We start from the raw sequence: 20,228 nt of genomic DNA on the forward strand, positions 1-20,228 counted from the left end.
GTCCGAAGAGACGAGGGAGATAGACGATGGAACCGACCGGCCTCGTGGTGTCTGACCGCCACAAAAGCCGTCGCCGTCGTCGTCGACCCACCACCTACACCCCAACATGACCAACCCCACCGCCCCCACTCCCCCCAAGGTCGCAATCATAGGCGGCGGCCCCGCGGGCCTGGGCACGGCGATCGCCCTCGGGCAGGCCGGGCTCGCGTACACGCTGTACGAGGCCAAGCCGGCGATCAGCGAGATCGGGAACGGGATATCAGTGCAGCGGAATACGTGGCGCATGCTCGAGGCGTTGGGTGCGTCGCGTAACCTGACGCGGGACAAGCTGTTCCGTGCGCCGAGCGGGCATGATCTGGAGCATCGGTGGGTTGGGCGTGTGGCGGCGTGTTTGCTGACGCCGCGAAGCAACGGGCACACCGGCGCCCTGGTCGCCACCAACGACGCCGACCCGCTCGCCCCGCCACACCAGCAGCATGCGCGCGTGCACCGCGCGCATCTGCAGCAGGCGCTCCTGCGCCAGGTCGACGCGAGCCGTATCCGCACCGCACACAAGCTGGTCAGCGTGTCCACGCTGCCGAGCGGCCGGCTGCGGCTGGCCTTCGCCAACGGGTTCGAAGACGAAGTCGACCTGCTGGTCGGCGCGGACGGGATCCGCTCGGTACGTCGCCCCTCCCCACCCCCACTGACCCCACCGCAGGTGGTCCGCGCGCACGCGTTTCCAGACCACAAGATAGCGTATGCCGGCGCGACGTCGTACCGCACCCTCGTGCCCGCTACGTCCGCGGCGCTCGTCAACGGCCTGCCGGACGCCTCGACGTTCTGGCACGGCACGGACCGGAAATGGGTGTACTCCTGCCCGCTGGGACCGCACTTAGAGATCACCACCAGCATCAAGGAGGCGGACGACGGGCAACGCGGCAGCTGGGGCCGGCGCTCGAGCGTCGCTGCGTTCCGGGCTGCGTTCGCCGAGATGTGCCAGCCCGTGCAGGAGCTGCTGCGCCTCGCGACATTCGTCGAGCAGTACGACTACTTTGCCGGCCCGCGCCTCGAGAGCGTGGTACAGCCCGGCATAGCACTGGTGGGCGACGCGAGCCACCCGCTCTCGGGGGCGTTTGGCGCCGGCGCCGGCTTCGCGCTCGAGGACGCGTGGACGCTTGGGCAGTCGGTGCGCTGGGCAAGCGCCAAGGGGCTACCACTCGACACAGCGCTCGCGCTGTTCGACGCGGTCAGGTCGCCGCACTACGCCGACCTGTATGCCGTGCTGGACGGGTACCGCGCCGCCGACGCGGACGTGGCGGCCGCGCGCCTGCCCCCCGCGGGCGAGATCAAGGCGGTTGTCGAGCGCAACTGGAGTGATCGGACCAGGTGGATGCTGGTGTATGAGGTCGACGCTGTGTTTGCGCGGGAGATTGCGCGGCACGAGGCGGAGGTGCGGAAGGGCGCCGGCGAGGGCGGGACTGTGAGTCAACGTAACGGGAATGGCCATGGCCTTACCGGCGCCGCGGTCGTCGAGTCGGAGCGCCAGCTCAATGGCGACGACCTTGACTCGAGAACACGCCCCGGCCACGACCTCCCCGACGCGCTTCACGCCGTGCGCGTCGCGTAGGTTAGTAGAATAGATGCACACGTCGTGATCATGGCAATTCATATCGCTGCATTGCCAGCAATGCAAGGGGGTGCAAGTATGGGGTGGGGGGGAGTGAGGAACGGTGTGTGGCAGTGGAAGTGGAAGTGGCGGAAGGTGGCGCAAGGCTGGTGGCGCGGGGCAGGGCCGTCGCGTTCGTATCGCCAGTTACCCGGCGTTCGTATCGCAGACGGCCAATGTGCCTGCCCCACCGCGCTACACGCGACGGACCTAGTGGTACTTCTTGATCGCGTTGAGGTACGCGTTGCCGACGGTGGTGAGCGCGCCGCTGCCGTCGGTCAGCTGCCAGCTGTCGAGACCAATGCCGTTGGAGATGGCGTACGCCGCCACACGGGGGTCATTCTGGAAGAAGTCGACGACGTCGTTGAGGAACTGGACCTGCTGGCCGGGGTCCGAGCACGGCGTGAAGTTGTTGGCGTCGTCGACGCAGGCGAACTCGGTGACCCAAATCGGCTTGCAGTACTTGTTGTAGTAGTAGTCGATGCTAGCCTTTGCGCCGGCCAGCGAGTTCTTGTTGACGTGCACGTTGGTGATGTCCCAGCTGCCTCCGGCCTGCTGGAACGGCGTGAGCCACACCTCGTCGATCTGCTTGCACATGCTGGGGCCGACAATCTTGGAGCCGGCGGCACCGAACGGCGCAACCGTCTCCTTCCAGACCTGTGCGCCGCGCTCCGGGGAGATGTTGGCCGAGCCCTTGGTCGAGCAGTCGGGCTCCTCGTAGCCGATAATGTACGGCGGGGGCGGGTTCTTGGACAGCTTCTGGAAGTCGGCAAAGCGCTGCGCGTCGTCCTGGTCGCCCGCGAGGTGTCCGTCGCCCCAGAGCATGGGCACGGCGATCGGCGCGCCCGAGTGGCCCGAGGGGTTCGGCGTCCAGTCGTACCACCATCCGATGTGGGGCGCGAACTGGTCGTAGCCCTGGCCCGAGGAGATGCCCGCCTTGATCCCGTTGGGCGTGTTCCCGGCCTGCGGGGCGACGGTGGGCTGCGGCTGGGCCGACGTGGCGGGCGTGGGCTGCGCCGACTCGGAGGTCGTCGCCGCGGCCGACGGCGACGTGGTGGCGGCGGCTGAGGGGGAGGTGGTGGCGGCAGCCGAGGGGGAGGTCGTGCCGGGCGCCTCGGACGAGGTGCCGGTAGGCGCAGACGAGGGCGAGGTGGTGGCCGCGCCGCCGTCAGAGGGGGAGGGGGCGGTGGTGCCGGCGCCGCCGCCAGTGGGGACGACCGCCGAGCCCGAGCCAACCGGGGTGGACGAGGAGCCGGCAGACGACGGCGTCGCGCCACCTGAAGGACGGACCTTGCACTTCTTGCCGTCCTTGCCGGTGCGGATATCGTACGTGCGCTTGCGCGAGAGGCCCCGGGCGGCCTTGTTGGCGTTGGCGGCCTGCGCGCGCGCGGCGATACGCGCGGCCGCGGCGGGCATGTTGCGGGGCACGGCGGCGCCGTGTGCGTCGAGCGCGGCGACGTCGGGCACGAAGCGCGCCTCGGCGGTCGTGGCGGCGAGCGCGAGGAGGAGGGGGACGAGGGCTGTGAGCTGCATGATTTTGTCGACGGCGCCGGGCGGTCGAGAAACGAGTGTGTGTGAGCGAGTGTGGGTGGTGATGAGGAGTCACAAGAGTCGAGAGCGAGCGCCGTTTTCTTAACTGCCAGAGTATGAAGTGCACAGCACACACACCACACCGCGATCCAGGTCCGAGGTCAACACGAGCATGGCACGGCGCCTTGACGACGGTGAGACGAGTACGACGGTGCGCGACACCGCGCGAGGCTGGGACCCAGTGGCCCCCGGCGGGAGGGAAACGGGGTGCCACTTGTGCCTCGGCGTCGTATGTGAACGGGGTGGTCTAGCCTTGCAGGCCTCGCATGGCAGTGCCGCTGGTACGAACGGCAGTCGATCCCACCCCTCCCCTGGCTTTGAGCAGCAGCACGAGAATGAGGGTGCTCGAGCTGCTGGGTAGCCCACCTCACGCGCCGACTCGCGGTACCGCGGCACGCGTCGTAGCGGGCGAGGCACCCCCTGAAACTATCCTCTGAAATCACGTCAACCCTGTCGCGGTCAGTCCAGCTTACGACGCCCCCGTCCAGCCCTCTGGGTCCTCTGCTTGCACTTGGCGTGGGTTAAACCAGGCATCAGGCATCAGTGGTACAAGGCACTGCGTATCAGCCTGCACCACCCGTCGGGCGCCTCGTCGTCCTCGCCGTCACCGTCACCACCACCACCATACCGATTCCAGCTATGGCTTCATTCGTCTACAACACTTGAAACTTGTTTATATCAGGATCTTGAGATGAGGCACTGGCCACGGCGCGCCGGGCACGCCGTTATGCACGCGTGTCGGTAACAACTGTGCCAGATCGCCCGTTACAACTGTGCCTCTGGCAGCAGAGCGACAACGTCCTGCTCGACGCTCGGCGCGCGCGGCGCGTCGCTCTCGCTTACAACCGCGCCAGGTCGGTGCGACGCAGGCCCTCGAGCGTGTCGCGACCCCACACCTCCTCGAGCAGCTGCTCGACGGTGCGCACAAACGTCAGGCTCATCGACCGCGCGCTGGGCGGCAGGTCGTGCGTGTCCTTCTCGTTCTGCGCGGGCAGAATGCACCTGGTGATGCCGGCACGGTGCGCACCGAGCAGCTTCTCGCGGATGCCGCCAACGGCAGTGACGGCGCCACGAAGAGTGACCTCGCCAGTCAAGGCAATGGTCGGCGGAACAGGGCGGCCAGTGAGGAGACTGACAAACGTCAAGAGGATGGCAGTGCCAGCACTCGGGCCGTCCTTCTTGACGGCGCCGGCGGGGAAGTGGAGGTGGATATCCACGTCACGGAGCGGGTCGGTTCCCAGACCCAGCGCCGGGCCGTGCGACTTGACCCAGGCAAGGGCAAGCTCGGCACTCTCGCGGATAACGTCACCAAGGCTGCCAGTCAACTGCAGGCGGCCCTTGCCACCGGGGATGAGCGTGCTCTCGATGAGAAGGATGCCTCCGTTGCCCGAGCCACGGTAGGCAAGGCCAGTGACGACGCCAGGGCGAATGTCCTGCTCGCGGAGCTCTTGCTCGTACTTGGCCATGCCGAGGATACGCTCAAGGTCGTCGGCGACAATCTCCGGGTTGTATGTGGCACCGCCGTCGCGCGACGTCGAGTACTCGACTGCCTTGGCTCTGCAGAGCTTGGCAATCTCGCGCTCAAGCGAACGCACACCGGCTTCCCGAGTGTACTCGTTGACGACGCGGGTGAGGACCTGGTCGCTGGTGATGACACCACTCTTGCCGAGGCCATTCTCAACGGTCTGCTTGGGCAGAAGGAAGCGACGGGCAATGGCGAGCTTCTCGTCGGTGACGTAGCCTGGGCACTCGATGACCTCGCAACGGTCGAGCAACGGCGGGCTGATCGTGTCGAGCGAGTTGGCCGTGGCGACAAAGGTAACCTGGCTGAGGTCAATGGGGACGTCGCCCAGGTAGTGGTCGTGGAAGGCCCAGTTCTGAGCGGGGTCCAGGGTCTCGAGAAGGGCAGCAGCGGGGTCGCCATGGTAGTTGGAAGTTCCAACCTTGTCCAGCTCGTCGACTACCTCGTCAGTACTGTCGTCGAACCTTCTAGCACTCACGCAGAATAATCGGGTTCGACACGGTGACCTTGCGAAGGCCTTGGACGAACAGACCAGGAAGCGCACCGACATAACTGTGACGTCAGAAACAGCACGCACACCCCGCCCCGCCCTACTTACGTCCTGCGGTGGCCGCGAATTTCCGCCTCGTCCCTCACACCTCCAAGCGAAATGCGGTGGAACTTGCGGCCCAGGGCATTCGCAATGGAGCGTGCAATACTCGTCTTGCCGACACCCGGAGGCCCCACAAGCAGCAGGATAGGCGCCTTGTCGCGGAAGACGTTGTTAGGGGGGCCGTCAACGTCAGCGCTCTTGGGGATAGGAGCCGACTGCCGGTTGGCGTCCGTAGGCGACGGAGCCGAGGCGTTGGTGGTGGCAACGTCGCCAGCCGCGTTATCGTCAAGGGCGACACCTTCGTCGACGTTCTTGGACACTTCGGCAGCCTCTGCCGCAGCGTCTTCCTTCTTCTGCTCCTCCCAGAGGTCGCGGCGGAGGCGGTAGACGGCCAGGTACTCGATGACACGGCGCTTGACCTCTGCGAGGCCCTCGTGCTCGTCGTCAAGCATCTTCCTCGCCGCCTCGAGGTCGACGCGCTTGCCCTCGCTCACACGGCCCCAGGGGAGGGCGAGAAGCCATTCGCAATAAGTCTTGGCCACGCCGTACTCTGCCGCCTGGGACGGGATCTTGCTGAGGCGCTGAAGTTCCCGCTGGACGGCCTGTGCGGCCTCGGGACTCATTTCGCTACCACGTTTCTGAAGAGTCGCCTCGAGAGGCTTGAGGTCGTCGGGGAGCTGCATCTTGGAAGGGGCACCGTCCTTCTGGGGGCGGCGGCGGACAAGGGCAGAAGACTGGCCGGGAGGGGTAGCGAGCGCACTGTCGTCGGGGGGTCCGATTCCTTTGGCACTAAGGAGTGCGAGCATTACCTCACGCACCCGTGCGCATCTGTCGTCCACGTCCGGAGTGGACAAGAGCTCGACCCTAACGTCCCAGTCGAAGCGGAGGCTGCTGGCGAGCAAGTCGGCCTGGATCGAGGGGGGCAGAGCGGCGAGCTTTGGGTGGAGCTCGGGGGACAGGAGCTTGGTGGCGGCCGGCAGCAAGTTGATGCTTGGCCTGGCTGGCGAAGGGACGGGGAGCGAGTAGGTGCTGACGGGGAGGGGGAGTGGCGGGAGGACGGAGAGGATGGGAGGGAGGGAGCGGGGGAGATGAATTCGCGACTAGGTTGATGGTCAGCGGGCGCCACGGCGTTGTCAATGACGACGGCGGCGGCTTGCTTACCAGACCCTCGAGGACAACAGTCCAGACATCGTCATCCTTGTGGGCACGATAGATGCGCTTGACGCGGGCAGCTGGGCGGTGTGTGTCAGTGTGTGTGTTGTGTGTACAGTGGGCGGGGGGGCGTAGACTACCCCGCGCCGGTCGGTCGAGCGACCGAGGAAGGGCGAGGAAGGTCGCCGACTCGCCCCATCGCACCTGCTCGCCTCCGTCACACCACATCGCCGTGAACATTACTCACCAGTTGCCCAGCGCCCTACGCGACGATCGCCCTCTGCCACGGGGACGGCCGCGACGTACCTCTCACGCGAGTCTTGTTTGGCGCTCTCTGATTGCTCCGAGAGGCCCGACAAGATGTGGCTGACTGCCTCGGTGCCGAGTGTGATGGAGACCTGGAGGAAGGGGAAGAGGACGACTGGTTTGGGGAGCGGGATGAGCGCCAGCGTTGCTGGCAGGTAAGTTTGCTTTGACATGGTGATGGGGTGTTACACAACAAACAAGGCGAGGTCGAGGCTGAAGCGTAAAGAAGTATTAAGACAGACGGTGTCGTGCTCTAGATGCTACCATATCGACTGACGCGGCCTAGGCGGTTACTTCGTGGCGTGATGCTGCTGCTTCCCCGCGTAGAGCCATGGCTTGTTGTCCGGCTAACGCCAGTCATCGCCCGGTGCATTCTACGGAGCTCCACGCGCCGCCACTCAGACTGACTCTCATGACAAGGCGAGGCAGACGAAGGCCCCCGCGCCGCGCCGCGCACTGACATGAGCACGGTGACAGGAGGGACAGTCACGTGATAAGCCCGGAACCTTACATAACAACTATTTACCACGCGTTAATTGAGCCATTTTGCCGCTCCCCCCTCGGTGGCCGTGGCCGTGTCCCGTCCCCTGACCACCCCTTGGCCGGAATGGCCGAGTGGCGGCCGAACGGGTCCTGTCAGCCTTGTCGGTCAACGCCGTGCGCGGTGAATCTGGTGGAAAAATGTTCGAGTCTTAGCTAACCAGCAATGACGCAACGAGACAAGGGAGACTTTGTGCATCGCGACGCACGCACGCCCCCTGTGCGGCGCTTGCTTGCTTCTGGGCCTCTCCCTCTTTGGCTGACCCGCCTCGGTCGGATCAGACTGACAAGACTCGGTCCCTTACGACGGCCCATCACTCACCCTCGGCCACCCACTGTCGCTGCCGACGGAGGAGCCGCGACTCACCTCGGCAAGAAAGCTCCTGCTCCTGCTGCTGCTGCTGCATCATGCTCACAAAGCCACCACGCCCAGGGACAAGGGACAGCGCAGCAACTTGCCGTACTCTGCTCGCTAGGAGCCAACATAATTTGACCAAGGTTCACCTGGCATCTCTCTCTGACTACCCACCCAACTCCACTGATCGTACGGCCCACTTCCGCCTTGTTGCCTTGGCTTGGCCTTTTCGCAGCAACTGCGTGCCCCCCCAACGATCACACCTGCCTTTGTGCATTCCGACACTCTCATAACTGCTCCTTATCTCACGTTCACGCGTCTATAGACTGCTAGACACGTAGAATCCGCAGCTCTTTCACAGTTGCCCGCGCATCTCATCACCACCCAGCCACCAACTCCACCATGGCATCATTTTTCCGTCGCGCCGCGCCGGCGGCTTCGGCTTCGTCGCCCGCCAAGGAGACACCCGCGTCCACGACCGAGATCTACACTGTCCCACCAGAGGGCGTCAAGGCCGTCAAGAAGTGGGACTACAACGAGGAGCAGCTTGCCCAGGTGCGTTGACTGTAGCGGCTGCTGGAGCTGGTGGCGACACGGGCGCGCTGACACCCTGCAGATTGAGGAGCTCAAGGAGGTTCGTACCAGCGAGCCGGGATCAGGTCGAACACACATCGACCACGTCGCCCGACGCGTCCGAGACCCCCGCTAACCTCCACTTTCACAGTACACTGCGACGATTGCGCTGCCCGAAAGTGACGACTACTACCCGTGGGAGCAGCGCTTCCTTGCCGACATTGGCACGCACGCGCGCTACATGAGAGCCGCCAAGTGGAAGCTCGATGATGCCAAGAAGCGCATCAAGGCGACGATGGAGTGGCGCCGCGAGTTCCGCCCAGAGACGATTGAACCTGGAGACGTCGCCATTGAGGCTGAAACTGGCAAGATGTGAGTGGGGGAGCGCGGGGGGTCGTGCGTGCACCACGCACGGTCGTGAGGCGGCGCCATGTTGGTGACGCGCCTCGGCCATGTCTTACCAGCCGCCGACCCCAGTCCGGGGTAACAGACCCGCCTGCTGACACACACAGCATCATCACCGGCTTCGACAAGGACGCCCGCCCGATCATCTACATGCGCCCTTCGCGCGAGAACACGGACACGTCTCCTCGCCAGATCCGCCACCTGATCTACGTACTGGAGCGCGCGATCGACATCATGCCCGAGAACCAGGAGCAGGTGGCCATTGTGGTCGACTACAAGTCTGCCACGTCGTCCAAGACGCCCTCGATCAGCACGGGTCTCAAGGTGCTCAACATCCTGCAGCACCACTATGTCGAGCGCCTGGGCCGCGGCCTCGTCATCAACATGCCGTGGTGGATCAACGCCTTCTTCAGCGGTATCCAGCCCTTCATGGACCCGATCACGCGCGACAAGATCCGCTTCAACCCGACGCTTACCGAGCTCATCGACCCGCAGCAGCTCGACCTCGAGTACGGCGGCGAGTACAACCTCGAGTTCAACAAGGACGTGTACTGGAAGACGATCACCGAGTTCTGCCGCATCACGCCCGAGGGCGGCCGTGTCGACCCCGACGGCGGCAACAAGTGGTACCCTCCCTCGGGCAACGGCATCAAGTATGCCGTTGACAACTTCAAGCCCGCGGCCGAGGCCGATGCGCCCCGCTCGCCTACGGCCACGACGATCGCCAGCGCGCCCAGCGTCGACCAGCTCGCCACGCCCGCCGAGGACGCCACGGGGCTCGCAGAGAACCTCTCCAAGGCGACCATCTCGGAGAAGAAGGCGGGCGAGGAGAGCGAGGAGACGACCCCGACGCCGGTCACCCCCGCTGTTGCTGCGTAACCATACCCCAGCCTAGACCCCTACAGCTGCCTCGCTAGCTAGCTACCACTCGCATTTTGTTCACCGTTCACCGGCTGATTGATACCCCATCACGCCGCATATTACCTAGAGGATTTTTATTACCGTTGATCCGGCGACGCCGGACTGTACTCGTATGCACTTCTTATAACGCCCCAGTGTGTGTGTTGATGACGAGCATGACGAGTTGATGACGAGGCGTCGTCACGGCATGCCGAGGTCGTGTGGCCAGGCTGACGCAGGCGTCGTCGCGTGGGGGTGCTCCGTCCCTCAACAACATGGCTAATCTCGCTGCGCACAATAATCGCGATACATGATAGTAACAGCCTAAACCCGGAACTCTTGCTAAACCCGGAATACCACTCAAACAAACGTACAACACCAAATGTCCAACGATGATATCCTCCTAAGACTGCTGGGCCAGAGTCTCCGTCTCCTTGAGGTGCCGATCCGGGTCGTCCTTGTTTGGGACAGGGATTTCGCCCCGGAGGACCTGGTGCAGCTCGAGGTTGCTGCCCTGCCACTCCTGCCAGCTCCACTGGTTTGGCACGTCGGCGGCCGTGGGGAACATGTAAGGCTCGGGGCGGTACTCTCCGCGAACGAGCTGCGCCCATGCGTCCCAGCGACATGTGAGACGCTCGTGCGACTCGAGCGAGTCGAACTGGGCCCGCGTGACGTGTGCCGTGTCGACCTTGCGGCCCGACATCTTGGACAGGAGGGCTGCAATCTCGGTGGGCGTGAATAGCTCGGACTGGCAGTACATGTCCTTGCCTGGAGCAGAGTGTCAGTTGGAGATACGGCGTACGGAGAGGCAACTACTCACCGACCCAGCGCTTGGGGTTGTTGAGGGCGGCGAGGACGTATTCGCCAGTCTGCTCGATAGCAAAGAAGGGAATCTTGGTGTCGTCGGGCACGGGGATGTCAAGCACGAGCGAGCCGTCTGGGCCGTTGCGCAGCCACGTCACGACGCGGTTGTAGGGCACCGACGAGTGGAGAGTTGTTGTAGGCACTCCAGCAGAGAGCAACTCCTCAGGCGCTGCATGGGTCAGAGTTTGTCGATCACTTCTCACCCACCATCATGGAAGACACCACACGTCGACATGGTGTTGAGGCTGACCTCGTGGCCGCACGAGTTTGTGCGGAAGACGACATGGCCGACCTTTGCACGCGCGCAGGCATGGACGGCCTTGGTGAGCTGGCACAGGTCTGCGGCGCGCGCAAACTCTGTTCGCTTGGGCTCGGGCTGGTGAACGAGGATGGCGTGGAGCGCGATGACTGCGGGTGTGAGCTCGGCCAACATGCTAGTTACACACCATTGGTAGACAGATAGACCGCCTTGGCACCCTTGAGGTGCTTTGCGTAGCTGCCTGGGTTGTCCATATCGACCTGGATAACGGGCACGCCGTCGTCGCGGAGCTGTGCACACATTTCGTTGGTGTCGTCGACGACAAGCGCGACGACGGCCCACGACCGCGCGTTGAGGAGCGCGCGGACAACCGCATACCCGGCTTCCGTCTCGGCGCCAAACACGACCGTCGGCGTGGGGTCGCGGGTGAGCATGCTGGCGACGCGGTTGGGGTCGAGGGGGCCGAGCATGCCGTCGAAATCGAGCAGCTTGCCCATCTTGTGCGTGAGGAAGGACATGCCCTTTGACTTGGGCGATTTGGGCGGGGACGTCGCGTTCTGCTGCTGCTGCGGGCTGGGCGCGCGCGCGAGCCCGACGCTGCCGTTCATCTTGGGCGACGTGCGCGCCCCCGTGGTCGGGCTCGAGGGCGTGGCGACACGCGTGACGGGCATCGAGTTGGACTCGCTGCGCCCGAACCCGGGGCGGCCGGCCGGGGACACACCAAAGGCCGAGAGCGGCGACGAGCCCGTGAGCGATAGCGGCGTGACGAGGCTGTCGTCCACTGCGAACGGGGTGCGTGTCGGCGACGAGCTGAGGATGGAGATGTGCGGCCGCGGCGCATGGTGCGGCGCGCCGCTCAGCGTGCTGCCCCGCGCGCGGAGGGGGCGCGGCGCCTGCATTGGCGAGTCGCCGCCGCTGCCGCCGCCGCCGACGCCGCTGCTGCTGGCTGTCGAGGCTGACGCCGATACCGAGCTCGTGTTGCTCGCGACTGATGTGGCGAGCATGGAAGGGGAGCGCTGTGCCCCGCCTGCGCTCGTTGCGCGCACCATGCGCGGCTTGCCTGGGACGGGGATGGCGATCGGCGGCGTGCTGCTCTTCCTTGTCGGGCTCGCGGGTTTCGTGGCCGCCTTGACGACAAAGTCGTCGGGCACCGTCATGCCCATGAACGAGGCGGCGTGCAGGTCCATTGCGGTCGGTGGGCGTGAGTGTGGGTGTGGGCGTGGCTGTTACTGTTGGTCTGTGTTGGAGCGGTGGTGGTGACTGAGTGATGTGCAGATGTGTAAGCTCGTGGTGTCTCGCTCATCGGCGGCGTGGGGATGCCCACCCACTGTGGTGCCGTTGTGGTGCTCCGTGAATGCTCGCCGTGCCGTAGAGGCCCACCACGATCCATGATCCACGGATTTGGTGCTTCCCCGGTGCTCTGCAAACTGGTCACGGGCCAATGACAATGTTGAACCCCGCTTTCTACGGCCCACTGGCTGTTGGAACGCCGCAGCACCCAAGGGGGCAACAAGGGCAACAAGGGGGGGCGGCACAATGACCGACGCGATCTGCACCCGGGGACCCCTACTACTGTAAAGCCAAGCGAGACATCATCCACGCCCGATTGACCGGGATACGTCGTCCCAGTCAAAAAGGACGGGGCATAGGAAATACCCTAAACGCGACGCGCTGCTGCCTCCTCTTCCTCCGCTCGCACTCTGTTCAAAACATAGTGTGGCCTGCCTGCGGGAGGTCGTGCACAGGGGGCGTCTCAGGCGCTCGCTCTGACCTCGGCGGCTACCTCAGCCCAGGCCTTGCACGCCTCGTGCTCGCCCTCGCCCTCCCTCCTCCACTCTGATAAGGGTTAACCTCGTCTAATCAGGCTAATATCGCCATTCTTGATTGCATAACAATAAGGGTTGGGTCCTGAATACTGCCAGTTCCTACTCTGTGTCATGCTGCCTGATTGATGGTCGTCGACACGAGCGAGGCAGGCACAGTGGCATCTGCACGAGGGGCATTCGACGAGCAAGCGCTCCTATGGCCGCCACTACTGCCCGAGCACTACACACCGAAGCGCTCCCTCACCTCGGGCGTGTTCTCAGCCCACGTCTTAAAGTCCCAAGCCTCGGGCACAATCTCGCGACTGGCCTTGGGGTCGCGGTGCCAGCGGCTGTAGGCAGGTCAGCGAGCGAACGCGCACAGCGCACAGCGCGGGCCCCAGCCCGCCCCACTCCCCCACTCACCCCTCCACAATGGCGAGGTAGTTGAGCCACAGCTCGTGGTCGATATCGCCGTCGAGCTGCATGAATTCCTCGCGCGAGAGGTTGAGCGCGCGCACCGGGGTGCCCACGACGCTGGACAGCGCCGCCGCCATCTCCTTGGGCGTGATGCTGTCACCGGCAGCGTACATGTCCTTGCCTAGGGTAGGTCCGCGTCAGCCCGACAGAGGAGAGAAGCCGACACCGCACGCACCGATCCACTTGGCCGGGTCGCGGAACGCGGCGCGCGCCCACAGCCCAATCTGGTCGGGGTCAAACGAGGGGATGACGGCCGTCTCGGGGAAGGGGAGGTTGAGCACTGGGCCGCGCGGACCGCCGAGGATGTTGGAGTAGTAGTAGGACGCGTAGAGGGGAGTGGCGGGGGCCTTGGTGGCCTTGAGATAGGCCACGACTGGGGGTGTGTCAGCGGTGTCGCGGCCATGGCAGTTACGCCCGCGTTCGGGGACAACGCGGAGGGACAACACTGCGCGTCGCCCACCCTCGCCGACTCACCCTCAGCCTTGGAGTCGAAATGCGGCAGCTCCTGCGCGGGCGCAAAGCTCTCGAGGGCAGAGTAGACGATGTGCTGCACACCAGCCGCGAGCGCGACGTCGACGGCGGAGGAGCTCTGGCGGATCTCGGCGGCTTTCGCTGGGGCCGAGTCGCCGCGGTACGTCGCCCAGACTGTGCGAGCGTGTCAGCGCCAGCACAACCGACCCCCAACCACGCCACTCACAGTTTGCGTTGATGAAGGTGCCGTACGCGCCGGACATGGCTGGCGCGTACGAGGCCGGGTCGTCGAGGTCGCCCTGGGCGAGGGTTACGCCGAGGGCCGCGACGGCTGGGTGTGGTGTGAGCGGTGTGTGTGGCCAGGCTGGCAAGGCGGCGTAGAGGCCCCGCCCGACGCACCCTTGCTGCTCCTGCTCGCTGGGTTGCGCGTGATGCCGACAACGTGCCACTTGTGCTGCGTGTCGGCGAGGAGCGCCTTGGCGACCGACGTGCCCTGCACGCCCGTGACGCCGAACACTACGATTTTGCGGGATGCCATGGTGGAGTGGGGTGAGTTGGGTAGCTGTCAGTAAGTTGGTCAAGGGGTAGAGAGTGGTGAGGTGGGTGGGTAGCAGGCTAGCTCGCCGTTGCCAACGCCCCTCTTATACTCGTCGTTGTGTCTAGACGACGCCCTGCCCACCTCCATCGTCCTCCTCCTCACATGACAGACAACAGCCCGTGGTGAGGAATGTTGAACGCGACGAGTATGGTGCACTTGGTTGACGCGGGTATCGCCGCCGCCGACACGAGCCAGCCCACTGCCCGAATTGATTGCCATGTACGTCATGACGACAAGGCAGGCGCGCCATCATGCGACTGATTCATAATGCCACCACGAAGCTCGAGGAATGTAAATAGGTCCATGCTGTAGTGGCCGATAATGCCGGCGTGTCGGACCAGATCCGCCAGCCTACAGTACACACAGTACACCGGCTGTCTCTGACGCCACGCCACATGCACCAGCTGATCAACGATACCCACGTCCACTGACCAACCTGCACGTCAGCACTCCCACAACGCTCGCCAGTTACCATCTTCTTCTGCTCCATGGACGCGGGAATTCCGTGTATCACCGGATGATGCGCAGCGCCCGGGGCTTAAAGGTGCAGGCAAGTTGGATGATGCCACTGCTCTCTACTCCTCTAATGACTCCTCACATAAGTGTTGACTGCGACTAACCAGGCTAATCATCGACATTCTTAACTGCATACGATAAGGGCTGGGTACTGAACGGACCGAGTGTCTTGGGCTGTGTCCTACGCGAGTGCCTGTGCACAAGTGGCAAAACCACAACTTTGACCAACACCACCGCCTATGCCGCGACAAAGTGCTCCTTGATGGCGGCCGCGTTGTTCTCAGCCCAGGTCTTGAAGTCCCAAGCGTCGGGCGCGATCTCGCGGCTAGCCTTGACGTCGCGGTGCCAGCGGCTACGAGGTGTCAGCAATGCTCCCCGCCGCCCACACCACCACGACTCACTCCTCCACAATCGCGAGGTAGTTAAGCCAGATCTCGTGGTCCAGCGCGCCGTTCTTGTCCAGCTCGAGGAACTGCTCGCGCGTGTAGTTGAGCGGGCGGACCTCGTGCCCCGCGACCTGGGAGAGCACCGCGGCAATCTGCTTGGCCGTGATGTTTTCGCCGGCGGCATACATGTCCTTGCCTGGGGGAGGGGTCAGCAGAAGGGTATGCGGCAGCAGCAGCAGCGCGGCACGCACCAATCCACTTGGCCGGGTCGCGGAACGCGGCGCGCGCCCAGAGCCCAATCTGGCCCGCGTCAAACGCAGGGATGACCGCGTCCTCGGGGATCGGGAGGTCGAGCACGGCGCCCTTGGCGCTCATGAACACGTTCGAGTAGTAGTACGCCGTGTAGAGGGGCGTGGCGGGCGCGTTGAGCTTCTTGAGGTATGCGACGACTGGGGGGTGGGTCAGTGGCATGCCACAGAAGCCAGCCCATGGGCGTTGAGGTCAGGGCAGCTGTGGCGACTAGGTCTACCTCGCCCGCTCCCCTTATGCTCGCGCCGCTCCGCTCCGCGTCGCTCGCCCGCCGCGCACTCACCCTCGGCCTTGGAATCGAAATGCGGCAGCTCCTGCGCGGGCGCAAAGCTCTCGAGCGCAGAGTACACGATGTGCTTGACGCCTGCCGCGAGCGCCGCGTCGACGGCGCCGGAGCACTGGCGGATCTCGGTCGCCTTGGCGGGCGCCGCGTCGCCCTTGTAGTTCGCCCAGACTGCGCGGGAGGGTCAGTGCCACCCCCAACACGGTGTCTCCCACTCACAGTTCGCGTTGATGAACGCGCCGTACGCGCCGGCCAGCGCGGGCGCGTAGCTCGCCGGGTCGTCGAGGTCGCCCTGGGCGAGTGTCACGCCGAGGTCGGCTACGGCTGCGAGGTCAGCGCGACGTTATGGCGAAAGAAGACAGCCCGGCCCACCCTTAGACCCCTTGCTCGCCGGGTCGCGCGTGATCCCGACCACGTCCCACTTGTTCTCGGTGTCCGCGAGGAGCGCTTTGGCGACCGACGCGCCTTGGATGCCCGTGACGCCGAAGACTACAATCTTGCGGGATGCCATTGTTGTTGCTGTTGGGTTGGTGGTTGTGCAGGCTGGAGGTGAAGCTGGAGTGAGCTGGTGAGTTGCCATCGTCGTCCCCGTCGCCATCTTATGTACTGCGCATCGTGCCCGCTCGACTTGGCCGCTCTCTCTCTCTCATGACAGCTGCTCGCTACGCTACAGATGCCGCAACGACGCCAAGTCGTCGCCGAAGTGCAAGTCGTCGCCGAAGTGCAGGTAGTTGCCGAAGTGTACTCCGTTCGACGCGACCAATCGTCGTTGGCCGCGGGGCTTACTCGACTGCCACTCGCTAACAAGTCGGAGGATGCAACAAGCGATGGCGGTCAGATCTCCGCCGACGCCTACGTCATATAAGTGAGACCCAAGGTCGTCATGACTGGTTTGTACAAGTTCACATGGCGATTCATAATGCACACCTATTCATAGCCGACCCTGCCGACACACAGGATAATCAAGCCGTCGGGCTTACACCCGCTACACATGCTTCGAGCCCCAGAAGCCAACCTTCTCAACACCTTGCACCAACTGGTCGACATTTCCAAGCCACTGCCCGAGCTGCATGTCAGCAATCGCCCAAAACAATCCACTCACCATGTTCTTCTTCTGCTCCACAGACCGCATGTCGCCCTTGGCTGGCGCGGCTTTGGGCCTTGCACCCGAAGAGACCCGACGAGCCGGGCTTAACGGCGCTGGCGAGTTGGTTGGCGCTCCTGGAAGCATGCCCCGCGTCAGGTCAGACGGGAACCCGCGCGAACGCTGCACCGGGGTCCCACCTAAGTCTGCGAGTGCAGACTGCGTTCTCGAGTGGCGCATCCGAGGTGGGCGACCAGCGGCAGGGGTGGAGGGAGTCGCAGACGACGCGACCGGCGGCTGCGACATGACCTGCGACGGGACTCTTGGCATCTGCGCCGCCTGCGACGTCTCGAGCACAGGCTCCGCCAACGACGACTTGGAGAGCTTGCTCGGCCGTCTCATGATGGAGCCGGTGTCGGCGGACGCTAAGGTCGGCTGGGTCGAGGAGCGCGGAAGGCGCGGCATGCCGGGCGACGGACCACCGGCTGGGGATGGCGCGAGGACGCGAGGCGACGGTGCAGCAGACGACGGCGTCATGGATGACTCTCGGGATTGCGGAGACACCTGGCTGGCAAGTCTGCGCGGGACCGCAGTGACAGTCGACGATGACGACCCCGAGCTGGTCCGCGAGCCGCTGCCAGAGCTCGTCCGCGATCCTCCTTCGCTGGTGTAACCCTGGCTCGCGGTGCTGCGGCGGCGCTGGAGGTTGGCACCTCCCAGACCTGTCTTGGATACGGCAGCCCATGCCGCCGAGTCCTTGCGGGTCAGCGAGCCCTCGTCGTCGCTGCGTGGTGCTGTCGAGCGGCGCCGCTCCGACTTGAGCGCCGGGGTAGCTGGGGTCATGGCGTTGGAGCTCGCACTCGAGTTCAAGTTTGACGCGCGCCGGTTGGTGGCTGGCGTCTGGAATCCAAGACTGGGGCGGGGCGGCTTGCGCGGAGTCTCTGGGACGAAGGGCAGGTCAAGATCAGCCCAGCGGCGCTCCGGCGATGCAGGGCGAGGGGCTTCCGATGTCAGGCGGCTGCGGTTGGGAGAGGGTGGGAGCGACGGAGCGTTGCCGGTGGCTGCCGAGCTGGTGGACGAGTCGAGTGACGGCGGCAAGCCCGCGCCTGGAGCGAGCGCAGCCAGCACGCCTTGAGGGACCTTGGCAGCGAGGTCTGGCATGGCAGTTGCACCTTCTGGGAGGAGGTAGAAGTAGAGGAACTCGCAGCATTTCATCCTGCCTGGTTAGCATGACTGTCAACAGGGTTGGGTGCCATACTCACCTCACGTCCTTGGCCACACCGGTGCCGCGCAGGACCCGGGTGACAGCCTCCAAGCCCTGGAGCTCCTCAAACGTTCGGGCGTGCACGGGCGAGTCGACGAGGACACAGAACAAGAGGTCGAGTAGGACATATACAGTTGGATGCTCGCCGTCTGCGGGTTGCTGGGCCCTGAGGAGAAGCAGCAAGTCGAGGAACATCTAGTGGGTCAGAGCGCGCACCAGGACAATAAACATACCTCCATAGCCCAGCGCTCGCCGACAGCCTTCTTGCATGCCGATCCGAGCAAGCTGAGGCCCTGGAGAACTGACAGCGCAATGTCGATCTCGGGGCATAGGTGGCGAGCGAGGTCGTCGCCGACAGGGAGAGACGAGGCGGAGGCCCGCTTGGCGAGCGAGGCCGTGTGACGTCCGAGCAGCGCGAGGAGCGGAGTGTGGGCTGAGTAGGTTAGATGAAGCCTGCTGTCCCGAACCTACGCTCGAGTTCAAGGAGATCAACAAGGGACACCGTGGAGTTGTCCTTGCCTGCGCAGGCTGATACAAGGACCGTCTTCAAGATCGCCAAGGCCTTCTGGCGGCGACGACCCGAGCTCCTGAGGGAGCGCAGCTGTGGTGTGTTAGTGATGAAACGCCAGTGTGTTTGGCGGGATGCATCAACGGGGAGTGTGTCGTCGGTGGCAACACTAACGACCCCTCCCATCATTGTTCCAGCCTGGCGCACTCACCTCGTTGAGCGCAAACACCGCATCGCCGTCACCCTCGGCCTGGTGCTGTTGTTGTTGTGCTCCGTCGGTGCCTTGCCACGAGGGCCTGCGCGCGAGCCCGGCAATGTCAACCGAGCTCATGCTCTCCCGGACCGGAGGGAGCGGTGGCAAGGCCGACTTCTTTGCGCCGCGCGACATGGGCGGTAGCGGGGGGACGGGGTTGCCTCCCGCGCCTGTGCCCGCGCGGCCGGGGGTCGCTGTCAGCGGTGGGGCGCCGGACATGACGGCTAAGGCGGAGGTGGAGAGCGACTTGCGGTGCCCGCTCGGCCTGGGCCTGCGCGGCTTGTCGCGGGGTGGAGCAGGCGTCTCGGAGCTGCTCATTGCGGCTGCTGGCGGTGGGGTGGGTGGGTGTGATGCACAACAGAAAGGGGTGGGAAAGGATGTTGGCAGTGTTGTGTGCGACAAAGAAAGGCAGTCGCGGGGGGCAGCGAGGCAATGTTTATGCGGATTTGGTCCCGCAAAAGTAAATGACGGGTGGCGTGTGGCGGGTGTGCCCTGGAGGGGGGAGGGGGAATGGCAGGGCGGGGATGCTTGGCGACGAGACGGCGACTGGCCAGTCTCGACGTATGCATCGAGGTGCGAGAACAAGACAAAGACCTGACTGGGTAGGTTGCGACTCCCCCCCACCCCCCACCGACTGGTCAACAACAACACGCTCCGAGCGCAAGCCGCCAGCGTCACGCAGCCACACCGTCGCATCAGTGGCCGCCCTGCGCTGTGTGGCGTCCTGAGATGGCAGGCCGTGCAGTCACGCGGGGCGCGGCGGCGGAGATCACACGGCTGGAGATCGCAGGCTGGGATATGCATAGGCGCATGGGTGGGAATGTACATGTGCGGCGGTTTGTTCCGGTGCTCGGTGCGGAATGCAGGCGAGCGCCCATGTGCATGGACGGGGCTCGACGCAGGAAGGTAGAGGTGTTGTGCTCGTCGTGGTCGAGTGAGAGGGCATCAGTTCCTGTCCGGCGTGACGTTCCCTGCTCCCTAGAACAGCCCGCAGAACCGGCGCCGGCGAACGACAACAGGCGCAACAGCGACCGGCGCGACGACAACCGCTGGACGGAACGGCGTCACGACAGGACGGACGGGGGCAACGACGACAGCTGGGCGGACTGGCGCAACGACGACGGGTCGGACTGGCGCCACGACCACAGGACGGACCGGCGCGACGACAACGGGCCGGACTGGCGCGGCCACGATCACGGGGGCTACAACCACCGGCCGGCGGCGGCGCGACGACGACGACATGGCGGGCATGGGGTGCGCTGCTGGTGTCGGGCGGCGGCCGCGCGCGCTCGCGAAGCCTGCGTTCGGTGATAGGTGGTTTGAGTGTCGGCGGCCGTGGAACATGCTGGGGGTGAGGTGAGTGGTGGTGGTGGTGGTGGTGGTGGTGGTGGTGGTGGTGGTGGTGGTGGTGGTTGGGCGGCGACGTTGGCACAGGCGACATCGAGCTTGATATACCCGCTGTTTGTCCTTCACTGCTTGCTCATTCCCACGCCATGGCGACGACGGCGTCGATGCAATTCATGATTCATGATGCACGCCCGGCGCAGACCGCCCAAAAACTTCCGGCC

The 20,228-nt window shown here is 64.7% G+C and overlaps 8 protein-coding genes across 8 annotated transcripts; 2 read left to right on the forward strand and 6 right to left on the reverse strand.

The window, feature by feature from the left end:
* Window positions 1-106: 106 nt before the first annotated feature.
* sorC_1 (FAD-dependent monooxygenase sorC) lies at window positions 107-1,609 on the forward strand (the record flags this gene model as incomplete). The annotated part of the gene is made up of 2 exons (XM_062772176.1): window positions 107-366; window positions 409-1,609. The coding sequence occupies 2 exons, from the start codon at window positions 107-109 to the stop codon at window positions 1,607-1,609; spliced, it is 1,461 nt and encodes a 486-aa protein (XP_062628160.1).
* A 249-nt stretch (window positions 1,610-1,858) lies between these two features.
* LOC62_04G005630 (uncharacterized protein) lies at window positions 1,859-3,181 on the reverse strand (the record flags this gene model as incomplete). The annotated part of the gene is made up of 1 exon (XM_062772177.1): window positions 1,859-3,181. The coding sequence occupies one exon, from the start codon at window positions 3,179-3,181 to the stop codon at window positions 1,859-1,861; it is 1,323 nt and encodes a 440-aa protein (XP_062628161.1).
* A 688-nt stretch (window positions 3,182-3,869) lies between these two features.
* Window positions 3,870-7,056, reverse strand: NCU08303 (Lon protease 2, peroxisomal). Its single transcript, XM_062772178.1, has 5 exons — window positions 6,752-7,056; window positions 6,514-6,584; window positions 5,359-6,452; window positions 5,239-5,312; window positions 3,870-5,198 (listed from the first exon to the last, which is right to left on the reverse strand). The coding sequence occupies exons 1-5, from the start codon at window positions 6,981-6,983 to the stop codon at window positions 4,078-4,080; spliced, it is 2,592 nt and encodes an 863-aa protein (XP_062628162.1). The 5' UTR covers window positions 6,984-7,056; the 3' UTR covers window positions 3,870-4,077.
* An 827-nt stretch (window positions 7,057-7,883) lies between these two features.
* On the forward strand, window positions 7,884-9,734 carry SPCC23B6.04c_1 (CRAL-TRIO domain-containing protein). Its single transcript, XM_062772179.1, has 4 exons — window positions 7,884-8,260; window positions 8,322-8,339; window positions 8,430-8,650; window positions 8,791-9,734. The coding sequence occupies exons 1-4, from the start codon at window positions 8,108-8,110 to the stop codon at window positions 9,560-9,562; spliced, it is 1,164 nt and encodes a 387-aa protein (XP_062628163.1). The 5' UTR covers window positions 7,884-8,107; the 3' UTR covers window positions 9,563-9,734.
* A 137-nt stretch (window positions 9,735-9,871) lies between these two features.
* Window positions 9,872-11,893, reverse strand: NMRAL1_0 (NmrA-like family domain-containing protein 1; the record flags this gene model as incomplete). Its single annotated transcript, XM_062772180.1, has 5 exons — window positions 9,872-10,351; window positions 10,404-10,616; window positions 10,655-10,855; window positions 10,894-11,722; window positions 11,753-11,893. The coding sequence occupies 5 exons, from the start codon at window positions 11,891-11,893 to the stop codon at window positions 9,987-9,989; spliced, it is 1,749 nt and encodes a 582-aa protein (XP_062628164.1). The 3' UTR covers window positions 9,872-9,986.
* Window positions 11,894-12,578: 685 nt separating this feature from the next.
* On the reverse strand, window positions 12,579-14,176 carry NMRAL1_1 (NmrA-like family domain-containing protein 1). Its single transcript, XM_062772181.1, has 6 exons — window positions 13,859-14,176; window positions 13,686-13,790; window positions 13,463-13,633; window positions 13,164-13,361; window positions 12,935-13,109; window positions 12,579-12,861 (listed from the first exon to the last, which is right to left on the reverse strand). The coding sequence occupies exons 1-6, from the start codon at window positions 13,995-13,997 to the stop codon at window positions 12,753-12,755; spliced, it is 897 nt and encodes a 298-aa protein (XP_062628165.1). The 5' UTR covers window positions 13,998-14,176; the 3' UTR covers window positions 12,579-12,752.
* Window positions 14,177-14,810: 634 nt separating this feature from the next.
* Window positions 14,811-16,062, reverse strand: NMRAL1_2 (NmrA-like family domain-containing protein 1; the record flags this gene model as incomplete). The annotated part of the gene is made up of 6 exons (XM_062772182.1): window positions 14,811-14,925; window positions 14,975-15,155; window positions 15,211-15,408; window positions 15,552-15,722; window positions 15,771-15,875; window positions 15,924-16,062. 6 exons carry the CDS (start codon window positions 16,060-16,062, stop codon window positions 14,811-14,813), a joined length of 909 nt encoding a protein of 302 aa, XP_062628166.1.
* A 399-nt stretch (window positions 16,063-16,461) lies between these two features.
* Window positions 16,462-20,044, reverse strand: cdc14 (Cell division control protein 14). Its single transcript, XM_062772183.1, has 6 exons — window positions 18,619-20,044; window positions 18,371-18,500; window positions 18,133-18,332; window positions 17,898-18,094; window positions 16,654-17,851; window positions 16,462-16,617 (listed from the first exon to the last, which is right to left on the reverse strand). Exons 1-6 carry the CDS (start codon window positions 19,486-19,488, stop codon window positions 16,537-16,539), a joined length of 2,676 nt encoding a protein of 891 aa, XP_062628167.1. The 5' UTR covers window positions 19,489-20,044; the 3' UTR covers window positions 16,462-16,536.
* Between the last annotated feature and the right edge of the window lie 184 nt (window positions 20,045-20,228).

Source organism: Vanrija pseudolonga, chromosome 4 (genome assembly GCF_020906515.1).
Source record: "Vanrija pseudolonga chromosome 4, complete sequence".
Classification (NCBI taxonomy): Eukaryota; Fungi; Basidiomycota; class Tremellomycetes; order Trichosporonales; family Trichosporonaceae; genus Vanrija; species Vanrija pseudolonga.

Coding starts and splice junctions, on each gene's coding strand:
- NCU08303 (XM_062772178.1), bottom strand. CDS start 6,983: ATGTCAAAGCAAACTTACCTGCCAGCAACGCTGGCGCTCATCCCGCTC. Junction 5,313..5,358: donor ATTCGCGGCCACCGCAGGAC/GTAAGTAGGGCG, acceptor CTGACGTCACAG/TTATGTCGGTGCGCTTCCTG. Junction 5,199..5,238: donor GTCGAACCCGATTATTCTGC/GTGAGTGCTAGA, acceptor CTGACGAGGTAG/TCGACGAGCTGGACAAGGTT.
- SPCC23B6.04c_1 (XM_062772179.1), top strand. CDS start 8,108: ATGGCATCATTTTTCCGTCGCGCCGCGCCGGCGGCTTCGGCTTCGTCG. Junction 8,651..8,790: donor GAGGCTGAAACTGGCAAGAT/GTGAGTGGGGGA, acceptor TGACACACACAG/CATCATCACCGGCTTCGACA.
- NMRAL1_1 (XM_062772181.1), bottom strand. CDS start 13,997: ATGGCATCCCGCAAAATCGTAGTGTTCGGCGTCACGGGCGTGCAGGGC. Junction 13,791..13,858: donor AGCGAGCAGGAGCAGCAAGG/GTGCGTCGGGCG, acceptor CACCACACCCAG/CCGTCGCGGCCCTCGGCGTA. Junction 13,110..13,163: donor CGACCCGGCCAAGTGGATCG/GTGCGTGCGGTG, acceptor GACCTACCCTAG/GCAAGGACATGTACGCTGCC.
- cdc14 (XM_062772183.1), bottom strand. CDS start 19,488: ATGTACATTCCCACCCATGCGCCTATGCATATCCCAGCCTGCGATCTC. Junction 18,501..18,618: donor CGGTGTTTGCGCTCAACGAG/GTGAGTGCGCCA, acceptor AACACACCACAG/CTGCGCTCCCTCAGGAGCTC. Junction 16,618..16,653: donor TGGAGCAGAAGAAGAACATG/GTGAGTGGATTG, acceptor GCTGACATGCAG/CTCGGGCAGTGGCTTGGAAA.